General features: G+C 65.8%; 1 protein-coding gene across 9 annotated transcripts in view; it reads right to left on the bottom strand.

The window, feature by feature from the left end:
- The window catches only part of SEMA4D (semaphorin 4D), an 88,506-nt gene that overhangs the window by 12,956 nt on the left and 55,055 nt on the right, over positions 1-20,495 (bottom strand). For all 9 annotated transcript variants that reach the window (XM_084899066.1, XM_084899065.1, XM_084899067.1 and 6 more), the window contains exons 3-14: positions 14,303-14,648; positions 12,901-13,046; positions 10,674-10,736; positions 9,202-9,300; positions 8,821-8,914; positions 8,305-8,418; positions 5,875-6,026; positions 5,032-5,207; positions 4,785-4,941; positions 3,261-3,483; positions 2,549-2,664; positions 40-212 (exon numbers count right to left, since the gene is read on the bottom strand). In XM_084899066.1, the coding sequence (XP_084755192.1) occupies positions 40-212; positions 2,549-2,664; positions 3,261-3,483; positions 4,785-4,941; positions 5,032-5,207; positions 5,875-6,026; positions 8,305-8,418; positions 8,821-8,914; positions 9,202-9,300; positions 10,674-10,736; positions 12,901-13,046; positions 14,303-14,402 (1,613 nt within the window). In that variant the 5' untranslated portion in view covers positions 14,403-14,648. The remainder of the gene's footprint in view (positions 1-39; positions 213-2,548; positions 2,665-3,260; positions 3,484-4,784; positions 4,942-5,031; positions 5,208-5,874; positions 6,027-8,304; positions 8,419-8,820; positions 8,915-9,201; positions 9,301-10,673; positions 10,737-12,900; positions 13,047-14,302; positions 14,649-20,495) is intronic.

Genomic DNA, 20,495 nt, shown 5'->3' with positions numbered 1-20,495 from the left:
GGGCGGCGGGCGCCCTGCACGCGCCTCCCCTCGCCGTACCTGCCGGGGCTCTCGGTCTGGTGCAGGGCCACGCAGGCCGCCGGGGCCGGGCTCCAGGCGCAGTAGGGGTCCCGGGCCAGCACGCAGTCCTCACAGGTGCTGTGCTTCCCGCAGAAGGCCACGGGGGCCTGCACCACGCCCGAGTTGGAGCCGGCATAGACGAAGCGTCTGCCCTGTGGGTGCAAACGGATGAGGACGCGGGCCGGAGCCAGCGCCCGGCGGGCCACGGCACCTCCTCCAGCCTCAGGGGCCCGTGGCCAGTGCTTCCTGGAGGAGCAGCCCCTCGCCCAGTGACCTGCGTGCAGGTGTGACAGTGCGAGCAAGCGCCCGGTTCGAGCAGAACCTGCCAACGCAGAGCACACGCCTCGGCCGAGACCCCCCCTCACATCCAGGTACCACTGTCACCCCACCACCAGCAGGGCGCATCTCTCGCCCGTCAGCGCCCCTGGGAGAGCCCAGCCGGCCACACCAGGCTCCCTACAGTCCCGAGACCACGGGGCACAACCTCAGACCCACGAGCACAGGACTGACCCATAGCCACCCACATCTGCCCCCGCCCTTCCCCCAGCTACGGATCAGCGTCCCAGCGCCCGGAGGCCTTGGTTTCAGATGCAGGCCCGGGCCCCTGAACAACACTGAGGAGCAGAGCAGAGCCAGTTCCCACGCCTGTGTGCACTGGGTGACTACAGACGCTCACCAACGTGGAGGTCCCCCGGGGGCCGCCCAGCCCGAGCAGCATGTGGCTGCCAGGATGGCTTCTGGGTCTCCTTTCACCAAGGCCAGCGGCCCCGTTTGGAGCGGAGGGGGAGTGGGCGCAGTGGCCTGGCCACAAGCTGGCCGGAGACTCCCACCAGGTGCCAGGCAGAGTGAATCACAGAGGGCTGGACAGGGAGGGCCGCTGGGGGTGTGCTGGGGTGCAGTCACACTGAGTGCTGGCCACAGAGCAGGAAGGAGACGGCTCAAGCGAGCATGTACCTGCAGCCAGGGGGACAGGACACACGGCCGCCCCGTTTCCAGCATTAACCCTGGGGTCACCGCGTGGGGATACCCACAGAAGTGAGGTCCTCGGCCAGAGGCACAGTGTGGGGCTAGGCCAGGCTGCTCTACATACGTCTGCTGTCCCCATTGTGCACACGGGGGAACTGAGGCAGGACGGGCCGGCTCAGGCTCACAGTCAGGCGCCTGGGGCTGGGGCTGGGCTTGGACCGGGCGACCCGGTGCTCGGCCCCCTCTGTGCTGCCCACAGCCCCACTCCAGCCATGAGGTGGGCACACCTCCCGCCTCTGCGGGGGACACCAGAGCAAGCCCAGCCCCGGCTGCTTCTGCTCAGCCCGACTGCTAATAACTGGCTTTGCTTTTGTAATTGGCTGAAGGAAACTCAAAGGAAGGCCTGGGACATGAAAGGGAAATGCCACGACCTGCAAGCTCCGTGCCCAGCACCAGGCTCTGCAGGAGCTCACGCTGGCTCGCGATGGCCACATGCCGGGGCACGGCAGGACGGAGCCGCGCCCTGAGCCGCACAGCCCTGACCCTCTCCAGGAGAGGCCTGCTGACCGGACGCAGGGTCCGTGCCGTCGGGGGCGGGGCGGTACTGCGGGTCTCTCCCGCACGCTCCGACACGGAAGTGTTTTTGTTGCAGCCAGCAAGCACCGCATACACATCCTGTGGTGCCCCAACAACCCAGCAAGGCTCTGCCAGCTTTCAGGAGAAAGTTAATCTCCCCAGACTGCCCCCTCTCTGTCCCGACCCCACGGAGCAGAGGACTGTGAGGGCCCAAGGTGGCTCCTCTGGGCGAGATGGACAAAGGGCCTCTGGCCCAGCCCAGGGACCCCGAGACACGAGGTCACGGCCCCTGCCCAGCCCAGGGACCCCGAGACACGAGGTCACGGCCCCTGCCCAGCCCAGGGACCCCGAGACACGAGGTCACGGCTCCTGCCCAGCCCAGGGACCCCGAGACACGAGGTCACGGCCCCTGCCCAGCCCAGTGACCCCGAGACACGAGGTCACGGCCCCTGCCCAGCCCAGGGACCCTGAGACACGAGGTCACTGCCCCCCAACAGCCCAGGGACCCCGACACACGTGGTCACTGCCCCCCAACAGCCCAGGGACCCCGAGACACGAGGTCACTGCCCCCCAACAGCCCAGGGACCCTGAGACACGAGGTCAATGCTCCTGCCCAGCCCAGGGACCCTGAGACACGAGGTCACTGCCCCCCAACAGCCCAGGGACCCCGACACACGTGGTCACTGCCCCCCAACAGCCCAGGGACCCCGAGACACGAGGTCACTGCCCCCCAACAGCCCAGGGACCCTGAGACACGAGGTCAATGCTCCTGCCCAGCCCAGGGACCCCGAGACACGAGGTCACTGCCCCCCAACAGCCCAGGGACCCCAAGATGCGAGGTCACTGTCCCCCAACAGCCCAGGGACCCCAAGATGCGAGGTCACTGTCCCCCAACAGCTCAGGGACCCCGAGACGCGAGGCTGCCCCCGCCCCGCAGTCCCGTCACCTTCTGGGCGGACAGCAGCAGGGTCTGCACTGGCTCTCGGTCCGGGAAGAGCTGCGTCTCCTCGATGACATGGACGTCGCCCTCCAGGCTGACGGCCTTATGCAGGGCGCCCCGGTCTGCAAGGTCGGAGCCCCGGTCAGTGACAACACGCCCTCCGCCTCTCTGCTCCTCCCTTAGCCCAGGCCGGGCCTTTGCATTAGAAACGGAGAAGGAAAAGCCACGGCAGAATGAACCACAGGAGCCAGTGGGACCGCTTAGTCCCAGTGTTTTATGAATAAACTAGGGGCTCGTGGTTGATGCCAGCACCCTTACCAGCACGGCCCACAGGGTGCCATCCGACCAGCCTGCCGCGGTTTCCAGGCCCGCCCGCCCTCTGGGCGCCGTCCTGCACGGCGGCCCCTTCCCGCTGCTCAGAGGCACGGCGGGAAGCACCCAGACCGCAGCACCGGCCTCCCAGCCCGGCTCCGGGAGCAGTGCCCCTGCGGTCAGGACAGGCGGGAGGAGATGCCCGCTCCGACCCCGCTCCGTGGCTCCGGCCCAGACTGACTTACCAGACCTGACTTCCAGGTCCGCGCCAGGACCTGCGTTTCTCACCGGGGCCAGGGGTCTGAGGTCAGGGACCCGAAGCCCCGGTGGCGACTTCTCAGAGCGGCACACTGCCCAGGGCACCGGGCGCAGGGCAGCGGGACCCCCGGGTGACGAGCCCGCCCACCTGTGCTGAGGAACATGACGTCGTAGGCAGCCCCGTCCAGGGCCCGGGTCCTGTCCACCACGATCTGGGTGTAGTTCACCCCGCTTTTGACCAGCCTGGGCCCGCTGCCCGTCGGGGTCACGGAGTCGTCCATCAGAGGGTGGTCTTTGACGAACTGCAGCGTCTTGTCGGGCAGGCTGAGCGAGCTGGAGAAGTTGGCGGCCCGCGCCTCGCGGTCGATGCACTGCGGGGACAGACCGGCGTCACCGCGGCGCACGGGGCCACGCACAGGCCGGCCGGGAGGTGCGGAACTAGGAACTCCTCAGCGAGTTCTTAAAAACGGGGAACCAAGGTGGCCGGTGCCTGAATGTGAACTCAGCTGTGGCGTGCAGAGTGCAACTGTCTTTTACCCACAAGATACAATTACGTTTCACGGTACATCACCAGGGGGGCAATCTTCCTATTTGTCAAGGAAAAAAGGACCAAGGTTTTGAAGTTAGAAGAGAAACACTTGTTATGTGACAGCTCTCCTGTCAGAAGAGCAGACTGGTGAGAGACGTGCTAACATGGTCCACGTCCCACCAGCACGAAGGCACAGGCGTGTCCAGCCCCTGGTGTGCACAGGCCAAGACCGGGGTCCCCAGTGAGCATGCTTTACCGAACAAGGTGCTGAGGACACAGCAGCTGGTGTCGGGGGGAAGGCAGTCCACGGAGCCACAGCCCAGGCACCCCCACGCCCGGGCACCCCCACACCGGGCACCCCCATGCCCGGGAACCCACACGCAGGGCACCCCCACGCCGGGCACCCCCACGCCCAGGCACCCCCACGCTGGGCACCCCCACGCCGGGCACCCCCACGCCGGGCACCCCCACGCCCAGGCACCCCCACGCCGGGCACCCCCACGCCGGGCACCCCCACGCCCGGGCACCCCCACGCCGGGCACCCCCACGCCCGGGCACCCCCACGCGGGGCAGCCCCAGGCCCGGGCAGCTCCACGCCGGGACACAGGACAGACGGACACTACTGAATCCATCTAGAAACTGGTTTCTACATAAAATGCACCACTTTTAAGAGACAACACGTGATTCATATTAGTGAACGGATTGCACAGCTCCTCTCTCTGCCAAGAAATTGTGTGTTGGAAACAGAAAGTGAGACAGACATGACTACAGTTCGCACAGCGAATGCCACAGAACACCCCTGCAGCCGGAGGAGACTCCCGTGTGGGCAGCAACAGCGGGCACACGTGTGCTGAGGACGGGACACAGGAGGAGGACAGCGTGCCTGTGGCCCTGCCCAGTCCCAGGGGGATGCCTGCTCCTACGGAGACACACTCAAACCCCGCGGAGACACACTCGAACTCCGCGGAGACACACTCGAACTCCGCGGAGACACACTCGAACTCCGCGGAGACACACTCGAACTCCGCGGAGACACACTCGAACTCCGCGGAGACACACTCGAACTCCGCGGAGACACACTCGAACCCCGCGAGGCCCGGCCCGGCTGCCCCACCCCAGGCGCCATGGCCAGCCCTCACTCACCGCCCCGGGCCTGGGCGAGGGCACGGGCCCGCTGTAGCGCACCCACTTGGTGTGGGACTGCTCCACGGTGGCGCTCTGCATGTACTTCCCGCGGGCGAAGACCTCCTCGGCCGCGGACAGGCTGTAGGCGCACACGGCTGACAGCCCCACGTTGTTCCTGGGGAGAGGGCCGAGTCACCGCCTGCGGCGGGGGGGGGGGGGGGGGGGGCACGCGCGCGTGAAGGGCCCGCCCCTCGCCGGCACTCACAGCTGCGGGGTGAAGACCCCGTAGAGCACGGGCTCCTGCAGGTCCGGGGCCCGGAGCACGAACACGGAGCGCAGCACGTTGAAGAAGAGGCTGCCATCGGGCCGGCCGCAGAGCAGCCGGGCCTTCAGGAAGGTCGTCCACTTCTTCTGCAGGGTCCGCAGGCCGCCCTGGTCCCCCTGCAACCAGACGCATGGCAGACGCGCAGACCCACCCCGGCGGGCGCCCGAAGGAGCCTCTGCACACAGCCCGCGAGCTCAGGTCGAGGGTCCCCCAACCACAGGACCCACCGCTGGGGAAAGCCGCCGCGGCCGCCGCACGGTGCTGGAGCTGCGCACGCTCGGCGGCCGTGGCCCCGCGCACGGCCTGCCCGCCCGTGGCCGCCCACGAGGGGCCTGCGCCTGGAGCAGCCGCGCACTGGCACCCCAGTCGCCCTAGGCCAGTGGTGATGGTCTGGTCTTCCCCAAATGCTCCTCAAGGGAGACAGGTCTGCTCTCCCTCCCGACCCCCAGGTCTCCGCTCAGGAGCTTTGGGCCCGCCAGGCTCTCCATAAACACGTCAGGGACCATCGCACATCGCACCTGCGGCCACGGCCCGGAGAGCAGGCCCGAGCCAGAAACGCGGTGCGGAGGGAATGACCTATGTGGACGCAGTGACACGGCCCGCCCGTCACCCCGAGGGAAGCCCCGGTCCCCAGCCCGTGCCGCGCTGACAACAGCTTCCGCTCCGGGGAGGCGGGGGCCGGGCGCCGGGCAGACCCTCTGAGCAGGAGGCCAGCACCGAGGGGAGCGGGGCCGGGCGAGGCGCGTGCCACGGGTGGAGCCAGGAGAAACGGGAGCGGCTCACCTTGCACACCCGCGCCACCCGGGGGATCAGCAGCTTGGAGAGGAACTCGAACTCCACGGACACCTCCGTGAAGAAGAAGTACACCCGGTCGTCCCCGCCCGCCGCGCCGTCCACACTCCCGCCCAGCACCTCGGCGTGGACGAAGCTGGGCTCTGGGGGGAGAGACCGCCCGGTTATTCCCCAACACGGGGAGCCGGCCCCGCACACACAGGTCCCGGCACGGCCCCGCACACACACACAGGTCCCGGCACGGCCCCGCACACACAGGTCCCGGCACGGCCCCGCACACACAGGTCCTGGCACGGCCCCGCACACACACAGGTCCTGGCACGGCCCCGCACACACAGGTCCCGGCACGGCCCCGCACACACAGGTCCCGGCACGGCCCCGCACAGAGGGTCCGGCACGGCCCCGCACACACAGGTCCTGGCACGGCCCCGCACACACAGGTCCCGGCACGGCCCCGCACACACAGGTCCCGACACGGCCCCGCACACACAGGTCCCGGCACGGCCCCGCACACACAGGTCCCAGCACGGCCCCGCACACACAGGTCCCGGCACGGCCCCGCACACACACACAGGTCCCGACACGGCCCCGCACACACAGGTCCCGGCACGGCCCCGCACACACAGGTCCCGGCACGGCCCCGCACAGAGGGTCCGGCACGGCCCCGCACAGAGGGCCCGGCACGGCCCCGCACACACAGGTCCCGGCACGGCCCCGCACACACAGGTCCCGGCACGGCCCCGCACACACAGGTCCCGGCACGGCCCCGCACACACAGGTCCCGGCACGGCCCCGCACGCACACACAGGTCCCGGCACGGCCCCGCACACACAGGTCCCGGCACGGCCCCGCACACACAGGTCCCGGCACGGCCCCGCACACACAGGTCCCAGCACGGCCCCGCACACACAGGTCCCGGCACGGCCCCGCACGCACACACAGGTCCCGGCACGGCCCCGCACACACAGGTCCCGGCACGGCCCCGCACACACAGGTCCCGGCACGGCCCCGCACAGAGGGCCCGGCACGGCCCCGCACACACAGGTCCCGGCACGGCCCCGCACACACAGGTCCCGGCACGGCCCCGCACACACAGGTCCCGGCACGGCCCCGCACACACAGGTCCCGGCACGGCCCCGCACACACACACAGGTCCCGGCACGGCCCCACACAGAGGGTCCGGCACGGCCCCGCACACACAGGTCCCGGCACGGCCCCGCACACACAGGTCCCGGCACGGCCCCGCACACACAGGTCCCGGCACGGCCCCGCACACACAGGTCCCGGCACGGCCCCGCACACACAGGTCCCGGCACGGCCCCGCACACACAGGTCCCGGCACGGCCCCGCACACACACACAGGTCCCGGCACGGCCCCACACAGAGGGTCCGGCACGGCCCCGCACACACAGGTCCTGGCACGGCCCCGCACACACAGGTCCCGGCACGGCCCCGCACACACAGGTCCCGGCACGGCCCCGCACACACAGGTCCCGGCACAGCCCCGCACACACAGGTCCCGGCACGGCCCCGCACACACAGGTCCCGGCACGGCCCCGCACACACAGGTCCCGGCACGGCCCCGCACAGAGGGTCCTGGCACGGCCCCGCACAGAGGGTCCTGGCACGGCCCCGCACACACAGGTCCCGGCACGGCCCCGCACACACAGAGGGACCCGGACATGTCCCTGCACATGTGTCCCTACAAGACATGGAGGTGCATGTCTTGCCCAAGCACACTGCAGGGTCTGGAGCGATGGGGTGCCCATCTCGCCCTTCTCGGCCTCGAGTGCCCTGGCTGTGGTTCTGAAGCATCTCGCCGGACCCACCCCAGAACGCAGGCTGGGCCTTCCACCTGGCAGGCAGCCCGGGCCCGGCAGCCAGACCGTCCCCACGTGCGGAGACCCCTGAGCAGAGGTGCATTTGCTGGTTAAACAGCTCGAGCCTCAGACTAACTCCCGCCCGCAGGGCCGGCCCCGCGCTCCGCTGCCCTGCCGCCCGCAGAGGAGCCGCTGCCGGCCCTCAGACCGCCCCGCTGCAAGTCCGGCTGAGGGTCCAGGAGGCTCAGGGCCCAGGCTGCTGGCTGGCGCCCACGAGAAAGGCCTCGTGAGTGGCCTGAGCTATCTGCTCCACGAAGGTGACGTGGACACGTGCTGCCCGAGGTGACATGTTCCCATCCCATCCCAGGCCGATCGCCGCCTGAGCTCCCCGCCCTCAGAGCCCGCTCCACGGAAGCCGCTGCATGCCCCGGGGGACGGGGAGGAGGCGGCCTTACGTGGCTCGGGGCGCCCGCGCACCAGTGACGAGCGCGCGGGGCCCACGTGAGGCGGAGCCGGAAGAAGGTTCTAGAGATGCAGTGTCTAGGGCAGTCCCGGCGAGGCGGCTGCTTAGTGGACACGCCCGTGGGGACCCGCCGCTTACCGTTGAGCCAAGGTATGGCGTACTCCGTCCTCAGAGGACTGTGGGAGGAGTTCCGGGAGATGATGGGCTCGCTGCCCAGGAAGTTGTAGGACGTCCCGGAGTACAGCTCCCCGTCTGGGCCCGGAGAGAGGAGGGCGTCAGCGCGGGGCGGGCGCTCAGCACCTCGCTCTCCTCCGCCCTCCCCGCACCGAGTCTCAGGCTCCTGGTCCAACTGCGCTTTATGAACCCGGGATTCCCGGGGCAGGAAGCAGCTCAGGGACGGAGGGCGCACGTGGGCCAGGGCCTCCCGCCTCCGTGCGAGTCCCACCGGCTCAGCCACAGCCCTCTCCCCTCAGAGCGCACACAGCAGGAACAGCCCAGGCAATACGTTCAGGCGCCGAGCAGAGGCCCTACAGAGACGTGGCGCCCTCTGAGCACAGGCTCTGGAGGGGACGCAGGGACCCGAGGAGGAGAGGCGCCGCGTCCTGTGAGCCCGGCGTGTCGGCACAGCCCTGCCGGCGACGGGCACCGACTCACCAACCATCACCGACGTGTAGCTCTGCGCCGGGTCGAAGGGACACCTTCCTTTGCCGTCGTCGTGTCTCCCCAGGAACCGAAAGGACGCCAGGTCCTGCAGGCGAATGGAAGGAAGTGTCACCGGACGTCCGCACCGTCACCGAGGCCGCTCTGCCGGCACTGCTTCCAGACGCGCCGTCCAGGCCCCGAGGGAGCGCACGCCAGGGACGGCGCCCGCTCCCGGCTCCCACACCCTCAGGGCCAGTCAGGGCCCTGCCCGCACCCCCGCCATGACGGTCTGCAGACAGAGGAGGCAGAGCCTGGAGTCAGAGCCGCCAGCTGGAAGGCAGCCCCTCGGCTGCCGGAGCCCCGCTCTCGGTAACGCTGCCGGGCCGGGCTCACCAGGTGGTCACAGGCCGGCTGGAAGGCATTGGTCCCACACACGTAAAGGGCAGTGGTGCCAAGCGGCTGGAGCACTCGGATGTAGTTGAGACATTCGGTCTACAAGAAAGAAAAACGCCCCGTTAACCGCCACCAGCTCCCTCCGGACGCCCCCCACATCGCACTGGTGGCACCGTGCACTCCCAAGCTCGGAACCCAGAGGTGCCGCCCCGGGCTCCCCGACACGCAGCTCTGCCCGTGCGCTGGCTGTGCCTTCTCACCGGCCCCGCCCTGCAGCTGAGGCAGAGCAGGCAGAGACCCGCCCCCCGGGAGAGCCTCCTGCCGCTGGACCGAGTGCTTCTCTGCAGGCCCGCAGCCGCGGCCAGGGCCAGGAGGCGGCCCTGCAGCACTGATTTGTATCCAGAGGAGAGAGCTGGCACGCAGCAGTGGAGCTGACCCCACAGAACAGCGGTATGCCCACTGAGCAGACCACGCGCTGGTGCCAGGCCTGCAGGGCACGCTGAGCAGGTCCTCCGCCCTCCTCTCTGGGGCCCCACCCTCCCGCCCCAACCCGTGAAACTGGAACCGGTGCTTAGGGTTGGGCTGTGTCCAGCTGCCCGGCCAGGGGAGAGGCTGGCCCGCGGAGGGCTCCGAGCCTGGCCCACATTAGAAAGGCCGCAGGGAAGCCGGGGCCACTTAGGAACCCACTCGCTATTTCAGTGCCATGTGCTGGGGCTGTGTGTGCTCTCGGCTGAAATTATGCCCCTGGGGGAAGCTGCTCTGCGGCGACGGCCTTAGATCTGGTTGGAGTAATTCGTGCCTCCGGCCTGCGCGGGAGTGACCTGGCCGGCGGCCGGTGGGCAGGCTCCGCGGCAATTCAGCCTGAAGACAACGCCCAGGGACGGCCGGTGTCACCACGGGGCCCGCACTGCCCCTCGTTTCCCGAAGCAGCTTTAGTCACGGCGACTTTAGTGATAGCACCCAGCATTTGCTAAAAATGTTTATGAAAAAAATACTGGTCTTTTTATTTAAAAAGTTTCATTTTGAAAATAGCCAACAACTGCTGAAATTTACCATAACCGGCTCACCAACTACCACAGCAGATGGGGCTCTGAGACCCCGAGACTGACGCCTGCCCAGCTCCGGTGGGCGGGTAACCAGAGCGACGGACACAGAGCACGCCCGAGCTCCCGCACGGCCAGCACACGGAGGTGCGGCGCCCCTGGAGAGGGCAGATCCCCAGGGGTGAGAGGGGCCCCAATCCAGGAATCCTATGGCAACCCCCGGCACCAGAAATCCTTCCCACAGCCCAAGTCTCAGGCCCTAAGAGTAATTTCAGTCAGTTAAACTCAAACCCCACTCTGTTTGCTTCTGAGGAACAGAGGGGTGGGTGAGCCGTGAGAGACCTGACTCAAGGCCCAGGCTGCATTCAGAGCAGCAGGGTCAGCGGCCAGAACTCACCTGGGCTTCTGCAGCAAAAAAAAAAAAGGTACCTGTTTGGACTTCCCCTTTTCTGCGCATCTGGCTTGCTTATCTTCCGAGACCTTCCAGTACGCCTGTGGGGGAAGGGGAGTCACTGAGGGCACAGCCGTCCAGAGGCCGACGCTGACACAGAATGCCGTTTATGAAGCCACACGGCAGGGCCGACGCCTCCGACACAGAAATCCGAGATGGCATGAGAGGCAGGAGCGGACGAGGCCGGCTCCCAGTCCGCGCGGCCTGGAGGCCCTCCCAGGCCCGTTACTCACTGCCAGCAGCAGCAGACCCTGCACCACTGGACGTGGTGATTACACTTATCAACAAGGCAGACTGGAGGCGCTTCCAAGGAGGTTTCTCTTCTCCGCTACAGAGACTCCTGCGCTGCTTCCCTGTCCGCTCGGCAGATCGGTCGGCACGGCTCACAGGCCGGCAGCCGCGCCGGGCCGGCTCCTGCCTCTCTCACCAGGCTGCCGGCGAGCAGGGTCCCTGGCCCTCCAGATGCAGAGCCAGGACCGAGGGCTCCCACCCGCCTCTCCTTTCCCCAGTGGCCCCACCTCCCCGAGTGCTATTCCAGGATTGATGCCAAATGTACGTATTTCCCCAGGGAATCAGCCGCCGTCCCGGCCCCGAAGCGGGCGGGCGTCCCGTCCGGGGCAGAGCTAATAGCCATGGGTCCCCGCAGAAACGGAGCCCTCGGACACAGGGAGCAGGACCCAGTCCATTTCCAACAGCAGCTTCCTTCAGCAATGAGGACGCAGGCAACTTCATCACTGTCTACGGGACGCAGGAAGGTGGGATGTGACCTGGCTCACGGGTGTGGCTTCTGCTTTTTCCTCCTCTGCGGAGAGGCCGGAGACCTGAGGCCCAGAGGCCTCTCCCTCGCTCCGGGGCCACGGCGAAGCCACGCAGAGCGAGGCTGCTCGGCCCGGCACCGGGGGCACACTGCACCTCATCTGCGAAGGGCAGTGGCCAGAAGCTCCATTGCGTGTCTAACAGAGACCGGGCCAGGCTAGATGTGGAGATTAGGACAAAACAAAACAGAACATACAGGGAGAGCTGTGGAGCAGGAAGTACACACACGGGACCTGGCACCTTGGTGTCTGAGCCTGAGAAAGGTACCCCAACACTATGGCCTCTCAGGCCAGAGGCTGCCCTGGTCTGGAGGGGGCTGTCTGGGCCTCAAGTGAGGTCCCAAAGGAATGCCGATGATCAAGGACTTCAAACACGTTAGGGTTACCCTGAAAAACCAACAAAAACTCACGGTCTTCCTGTAGAAAGACAGGACTAGCTGGCGACAGGCATGTCCTCTTTATTTATTAATTCTTTTTTTAGAGAGAGAGGGTACGGGAGAAAGATAGACAGAAACATCGACGAGAGAGGAATATCATCGATCGGCTGCCTCCGGCATGCACCCCTACGGGTGGAGCTCCCGGGTTGATGCTCAACCTCAGAGCCACACGGGCCAGGCCATTTCCCCTTCAGAGGCCATTCCTGGTCACAAATGGAGAGGGGGCTGGAAATCCCGTTTCTCAATCCCGGGCGCACAGGAGCTCTGGCTGCAGTGGTGGAGGCCGGAGGAGCGCCTGCGGTGGCTCTGCCAGCCAGGGGGCCCCGGGCGGCCGGGAACGGGCCGAGGACAGAGCGCCGGGCACGGCGGCCTGGTCACCACTGGCTCAAACCGAACAAACGTCACCATGAGCGCGTCTGTGGAGCTGAACAGGTTACGCGACAGCACTGCTGTTTGGCTGTGATCGTGGTATTTCGGTTATTTTTGGGAAAAAGGAGTCCTTCCTGTAGGAGATGCCCAGGGAGACACTTAGAAGATGAAGACTCTGTGTCTGGGTTTTGCTTCAAAGCCTCGTGGAGCGAGTGGCGGGTGGGGACGTGGGGAGGACGGGCCAGCCCTGCCCTGGAGCAGGGTGGGGGGCTGGGGTGGGGTCTGTCTCAGCACTCCCTCTGCTCCTGTGCAGCCTGACGACGGTGCCTATAAGACCTTCAGACACCCAGCTGAAGGGGTGGTTCCTGGTGAGGATGTGGGGGACCCCTGAGCCGGGGCTGTGTGGACACAGCAGGAAGGAAGCTTCCGGATGGCAGGGCCCGCGGCCCACGGACGGGAGTCTGTGAGGCGCGCAGGGGGCGGCACGGCCGGAGAGGGCCTGTGCCCGGGGGAGCTGTGTGCGATTGGAGGAAACAGCAGGAGGGGCTGCGGCCTGGACCGCAGGGGCAGGTGCCCGGGCCTACCTCGTGCCGCTTCTGGGAGACGTTGAGAGCGTCCACGGCAAACACGGCCTCCCGGGCGCCCACGTACAGGGTGTCCGCGTCCGCGCTCAGCAGCAGGGCCGAGTAGTTGAAGATGCCCGGCTGGTGGAACCGCGCCAGCTGCACCTCTGGGGAGAGCGGGCGCGTTAGGAGTTTCTGAGCACCTTCTCACTCAGGTGTGCCACCTGGAGGGCCGGCGTGGACCCGCTGCCCCGGGGCCGGCCGCCAGCCCGGGCTCAGGCACCTCTGGGCGGAGCAGACCGCGGGGCGGCCACCAGGAGCGTGGACCCCGGAGAGGCCCGAGCCAGGCGCTGAGCAGGGCGGGTCTGGCTCCCTGAAGCCCAAGGTGTGAGTCCCAAACCACGCCCCCGAGCCTCAGGCAGCGTCACCCCCAGGAGCATGCCCTCGACGTGGGCGAGTGCTGGGGGAGTGACCGCTGCAGCACGGCCTGGCGCCATGGCCGGCGACCTCCGGGGACGACGGGCCAGGCCCCTCACGCTGCTGACCACGCAGCTCCTTCCCCCGCCAAACGCTAACCTCTGGTTAGGTGCATACAGAATTTAACTATTGTATTTAGGATTTTCTTTTTCTTAAAAACAAAAAGATCTACCTTTAATAAAATCTACTTCAATGCACATATCCCTAACCAAGCATTGGCCAGGGACAACAGCACACACCGCTAACTCCGGGAGAACCGGCACTCGCGCCTGCGAGGCCCGCTGAGCAGAGGCTGTGTGGAGCGGGAGGAAGGCAGGCTGGCCACCAGGTAACACTGTTTCCTCAGGAGCGGCTTCTCACCCTCCCCAGCGCCAATGTGAGTGTTCTCAGCGTGGCTTTCTGCGCCATCATGCTCTGGTGTCACTCCTGAGCTAGGAGTTCCCGCCTCCTGCCCTCTGAGACCGTGTGGAGACCGCGCACACGGATGGAGGCCCCCCACCCCTGCTGCCCGGAGCCCTGGGGCTCCCCTCGCTCAGCCGTGCACCTGGAAAGCTGGGGTCCCGGTCCCCAGACACAGCTCCCAAGAGGAAATAAATGCAAAAGAACCCAGTAAACAGCAAATGGGGACCACTGGCCAGAGCTCAGCTGCACGCAGTTAACATCCCCAAACAGGACCCAGTGTGGCTGGTGCCCGGGCCTTGGGCACTGACTGCCAGCAGGCACGCGGCGGGCTTCCTTCAGGCCCTGGCTTAGAGACCAGGTCAGCCGGCCCTGCAAGGCCATGAGCGTTCCCAACTGCCGAAGCATCTCCCACCACAGCGTGCAGGCCGCCTGCTCACACACCAGGGCCAGAGCGCAGGGCCAGCGGCCAGCGGTGTGCACATGTGGGCACACACGTGGGCACCATGACAGACGCCGTCGGCACCTGCTGCACTTCTGCCCTCACCTGTGTGCTCCCAGGTGATCCTAGGGATGGGTGCAAACGCCACCGCTGCCCCAAACACCACGGCGAGGGCGGTGAGCGGCCCCCCGGCGCGGGCACACATCCTCCTGGCGGGGCGGCAGGCTTCCGCAGCGATGCCTGTGGGCGGCGAGGCCGCGGCGAGTGTCCGGGGGTCACTCACAGCCCCGGGGCCCTGACCCGCAGCACTGCCTGGAGCTGACGGGCACCGTGACCCCTGAGGACCCACATTTCTCAGCACGCTTGGGGGGTCAGGTGGCTCTCGCCTCTGCAAACGTCACGAGCCTCCTGTTCTTGAGCAGCGGGCTTCTTTCCGACCTTCTGGAGAAATCTGGAAGAGAACAAAAGGGCTGCAGTCAGGACGCGGGGCCATGGTGCCTGATGTCTGTGCTCAGTGTCTCCCAGCCCCCACCTGCGGGCTCCTCTGCGGGGTCTCAGAGAGCTCCGGGGGGGACGGACACCGCACCCCAGGTGCCCTGGAGCAAAGCCAAGCTGCAGGAGTCAGTGCTTCCCGCCCTGAGCTGCCAGGAAGGCAGGACAGACAGAGGTGCAGACGGACAGATGCTGCCTGGCTGCCCAGCTCACGCGATGGGAGGAACAGAGTTTCTGTTTCCTCGGAGACTCCGGCTTCCCAGGTCCCGTGTGCTTCCCAGAACGACAGCCGCGTGGAGAGTGAGGGGCAGCGGAGGCTGCAGTGTGGAGTGCACACACGGCTGCTGTGACCTCGCCCTCGGGGTGGGGTCCATCCCCCAGCCCTGCAGCAGAGGTCCTGGGCTGCCGTCACTGAGAAGCACCTCCCTGAGAGCACGGCCTGTGGGGCTGGGGTCCCCGCCTCCTCCACCCACACGCCACCTGCCCCCCAGCTGTCTGCGAGGTTCCCTGCAGTGAGCCACAGGCCAGCGAGAAGGCCATCCGGGGGGTTTGCCCCATGGCCCCCCGGGACCCCAGTGGCACTCAGAGAGGGACCCCTGGCTTCTCAGGAAGGAGCTCCAACCCCACAGCGCCGAGCAGAGGCGGCCCCTTGCCCGGCACAGCGGGAAGCACGTTCAGTCACCGCAGAGCCACCCTCACTCATAGACACACTGCCCCGGGACTGCACGGCCCACCCTGCTCCCCTCCTCACCACGCCCCTCTTCCCAGATGGGGGGGCAGCCCCCGTCCCCCGGCGGAGGCCCGGGAGCTGGCCGTCACCTCCCCCTTCTCTTCCTCCCACCCCAAGCCAACCCACGCCAGTCTGTCCCCTCACCCAGCATCACCGCCAGGCTCTGGACTTGGCCACGCCTCAGCGACAGCCACGGGGCAGCCAGCTTCCTCACTCGCTCCCCACAGAGGCCCCACACCATCCACACACAGCACTAGTCCAGGCTGACTCCCCCCCCCCCCACACACACACACACCAGGCCAACCCAAACGTCCAGAGCGTCTGGGAGAAATTTTGGCTTCTGTTCACCCATTCAAGCCACTGCCTCCAGGAAGTCCTCCAGGGCCCTTCCCCCCTCCCACCGGAAGTGACCTTTCTGCTCCCCTACGCTCTCAGCGTCCCTGTCTGGCCCGAAAAGCCCAGCAGCGGGCTTACTAGGTCTTTCTTCTCTTTATTTTTACACGTGGACACGGGGCTCAGCTCTGCTTCACGAGGGAAGCACTCATGGGGACTTTCGCTGCTGGTGCTTGCCACTGGGGAGCCGGGGGCACCCCACGCCTCCTCTGCTCCCGCCGGCCTCGCCAGCCCCCTCTGCACTTCCTCCTCCCGGCCTGGAGGCCCCCCGCCAGGCCCCGGCTTCTTTCCCCATCCTGACCACTCTCCACAGCAACTGGCACATCCTGGGGGCGGCACCCCTTCCCCAAAAGGGCCAGAGAGGCATTACCGGCTTTTCAAGTCCTGCAGTGCCGCCCGGCTCCTGGGCTGTGCACCAACACAACTACCACAGACAGGGCCTGTGCACCCCACACCACAGCCAGGCGTGACCGCACTCAGACGCCGCGCAGGAGGAGAGAGGCGGGACGTGGCCGAGGCTGTCCTCTGCAGAGGGGCTCTCCCGGCCTTGGGCGGGGACCTGCCGTCCTGCGCTTTGCAGGCGAGTGAGGCACCAGGGGCTCCAGAAGCCGCCCGGTGAGTCTCCCGCACCGTGCTGCGCTTCCAACGTGAGGGCTCGTTAGCGACCCGTGTCCGAGGGCGGAATGCCCGCAGGAACCCCACACACGGCGCACAGACTCCGCGGAACCCGCACACACGGCGCACAGACTCCGCACACACGGCGCACAGACTCCGCGGAACCCCACACACGGCGCACAGACTCCGCGGAACCCCACACACGGCGCACAGACTCCGCGGAACCCCACACACGGCGCACAGACTCCGCGGAACCCCACACACGGCGCACAGACTCCGCACACACGGCGCACAGACTCCGCGGAACCCGCACACACGGCGCACAGACTCCGCGGAACCCCACACACGGCGCACAGACTCCGCGAAACCCGCACACACGGCGCACAGACTCCGCACAAACGGCGCACAGACTCCGCGGAACCCCACACACGGCGCACAGACTCCGCGGAACCCGCATACACGGCGCACAGACTCCGCACACACAGCGCACAGACTCCGCGGAACCCGCACACACGGCGCACAGACTCCGCACACACGGCGCTGTGAAAGAAAAGAGCCACATGCTAACCTGACAAGCTCAGGGAAGGCCTGCGTGGCAGTCTTGCAAACCCAGAGACCTAAGATAACCACAAAAGATGGTTTGAAAATTAAATATCTAACAGGTTATAGTAGGTAGTCATGTCCCAGATATTTTCCCAAAGATCAACTTTGATCTTTTTACTGAGCCCATTTGCCTGTTTGCCTCTAAGATAACATATCTATGAGATGTCTGGGTAACTTGTAACTTCCCTTTTTCCGGAGCCCCTGGGGAACAACCAAATGTGGTGGGGGCCAGGACAGATGCCTCAAATTCCTTCGTTATCATGTTAATTGTTCCTGCACTCACCTGAGTACACGTCCATCATTTTACTTTTTATCCAATCCCAGGAGTTTCCCACCGCTTTGCTTTCTCCTGCCTCCTTACTCCGTCACCAATGAATTTCATGTAACCCACCTATGTCCCTCCTTTGATTTCGGTGTATAAATAGAGAAATGTAAGCCGCCATTCTTCGGAGCATTATCTCAATCTGTTGAGGTTCTGCTTCCCAGCATATGTCGACAGTTTTGGCTCAAATAAACTCATAAAAAAAAAATTCTTTACAGGTTTCAATGGTTTTTTCGTTAACAGCGCAGACACAGGCTCCGCGGCGGCCTGAGCAGAGACGCCTGGAGCTCGGGCAGCGGCAGTGCCGCCTCGGCCATCCCAGGCCCTGCCAGCACCACCACGCCATCTAAGCAGCGCCCACCTCCGCCCGACCCCTCCTCGCCTCCGACCCCACCCTGCTCCCGTTCTCGCTGCCAGGGGCACCGATGGCGTTCTGTGCCCGCGCCAGGCCGCCATCTTCACTGTCAGTCTGCGGTGCCTGGGATGGGCGTGGCCAGCTAAGGAACCCTGGGCGCCCGGCAGCTCTGAGCAAACACCTGTGGAGAAGTGCCGAGGCAGGAAGTCCAGGGACAAAGGAACTAGACGGGAGGAGGCGCTCTTTTCTCACAACGGTGTAAACTTCTTCACTTTACATCACATGCTTGGCGGCCGGGTGGCCCAGGGGCTGAGTGTCGACCCTGAACCAGGAGGTCACGGTTCGACTCCCGGTCAGGGCACATGTCCAGGCTGTGGGCTCCATCTCCAGGGTGGGGCATGCAGGAGGCAGGCGATCAATGATTCTCTCTTCTCATTGATGTTCTATCTCTTTCTTCCTCTCCCTTCCTCCCAGAAATCGATAAAGATAAAACCAATTAAAAATTTTCCATGAAAAAATCACGTGTCCTGATGGGGCCGGTAAAAATGGACTGAACTGTTAGAGAAACACACGCTCAGGCTCTGTGCAGCGGGGAGGCAGTGGCTCGTGGGAGCAGAGGCAGAGGCTCCCGGGACGGAAGCGCCGTCCGCACGGCCTGCGGGCCCCACGCCCGCAGGAACCGGATGACTGGCCGACCACAGCTTCCGGCTGCAGAGCAGCCCTGACCAAAGCCCCGGGTGCTGGTGGAGGCAGGGTCTGCCGCCCCATGGGCTGCCCACATGGTTTAGGAGAGAGAACATGTTTTCCTCAGTCGCCTTTCCCTGGGCGCTCCCACCCAGAGGCAGAGTTCTCTCTGCGCCCCATCCCGCTCTGGCCACACGCCTCATCAGCGGGTGCCGGACTCCTGATGGCCTCTCCTCCCCACAGGCTTTAAACACCACCCCCGGCAGGAGGGCCGGCGTGGGGCTGCTCGGTTGCTTATGACTTAGGAAGGGCTGGATCTCTTCTATTTTCAGCCAAGAACGATGGTTTTGTATAATTTGAAACTCTGAGCAGAGCACAGTCCACACCTCCACGCACACGCCGCCACCTCGGAGGCAAGCACCGGGGCACAGACCTCGTATTCGTGGGCACAGCGGGAGGAAGTTTGGGAGCTGCGTCAGCTCTAGCACTCCGCCTTCCCGTGTGCTGTCCTGCCTTTAACACGAGACGGGCCCACCAGGAGGACAGGTCACACGTCACCCCATTGCCTACCCCAAACGGTACTGGCTCACGGGGAGGGCACGATCCACCTTCGATGCCAGGAACGCAGGCCCGAGGCGCTCTGAGCCATCTCTGCCGGTCACAGGGCAGCTTCCCACCAAAATGGCCGTGGAGCACGCCAGGGGCGGTGGCGGGGAAAATACGCACCCAGCAAACAGCAAGCAGCAAGGGAAAGGGCTAATTCACCAGATGGCATACACACATGTCTGCGCACACACATGCATGTATACGAGTTTCTGTGTTTATTTCCTTTTGAATAGGCATGGCGTGTGTATTTGAGTACCTGCGCTTGTGTGTACTCGTGTACATTCATGTATGGGTTCATCTGTGCACACATGCACACATGTCTACACACATGTGTGGTATGCATGCACTCTATTCTGATCAGCATACAAATTATGATCTGGTGTGATCAGATGTGACCGTGGACTGCAGGTGCTGTCTGGGGTCTGTCACCCCGCTTGGGCGTGGCTTCCCTTCCTGGACCAGCTGCCCGGGACAGGGGGGTCACAGAGGGGACCACCCAGGACCACCCAGGAGCGTCAGTGCTCCTGTGAGCAGCAGGATGCCAGCCAGTGCTGACGGCGCCCTCACCAGATTCCCAGGGACCGTGAGAGGGGATCTGGGTGACAGCGTGGGCACTGCGTGGGCAGCCGCAACGGCTTCTTGTCCATGGGCTTTACACACAAACCTGACGCTGAGCCCTCTTTCCCCGGCCACGAGGTGGGACACGGAGGGCACCCGGCCACTCTTCCCCTCCCAGCGGGGAGCACAGAGTGACGCAGCCGCCAGGCCCTCCTGATGCCACCCAGCCTGTCCCCACACCGTTCCCCACCCGCCCGGCCCTGGCTAAGGTGCTGACGTCACCACCGCCAAGAAATGGGCTCGCCCGGGAACCAGGATGGGTGTCAGGGGCTGGGTCAGAGGCCCCACCACGAGCTTGCTGTCCCAGCTGCCGTCTCCGCAGAACCGCGCGGAGCAGCACGCCGGCGGCGCGGGACGTGCCCTGCCCTGGAGGGGCCGGACCCACTCTGCAGAAAAGCCCGGACTCTGTCCCGGACACCTGCTCCCTCCAGCCACACCTCAACCAGACCCTCACCCGACCTGGCACACGTGTGCGTGAGTGCTGAGCGGAGCTGGGAAGGGTCAGGGGGCAGCAGGTGAGGGACGGACACACACTGACCGCTCGGCCATGAATCGACCAGCAGTGATGACGGGCAGGTGCTGAGAAGGGCATTCCCGGGGCAGCGGGACCCTCCTGGCCTGTAAGCTAACAGGCGTGGCACGCAAGATCCAGAGACAAGTGATCGGGGAGAAAACAGGAAAAAGCCCTGGATCACAAATGGGAACTCCTAGCTAATGCAGCGACCAGCACACCAGGCGGTAACAGAAGGCGGGTGTCTGTGACCGGCCACCTGACAGTGCCACGTGCCGGAAGTAAAGTGCATCTCGCTCACCCGCCTACCAAACGGGCACGGCCAATACCCGCCCTGTGGCGGGACGGCCCCGTGGGGCTTTCCTCCCG

This window comes from Pipistrellus hanaki, assembly GCF_964339955.1.
Source record: "Pipistrellus hanaki genome assembly, chromosome: 11".
In the NCBI taxonomy this organism is placed as follows: domain Eukaryota; kingdom Metazoa; phylum Chordata; class Mammalia; order Chiroptera; family Vespertilionidae; genus Pipistrellus; species Pipistrellus hanaki.
Note: the sequence above shows the minus strand (reverse complement) of the source record. Positions and strands in the feature narration are given on the sequence as shown.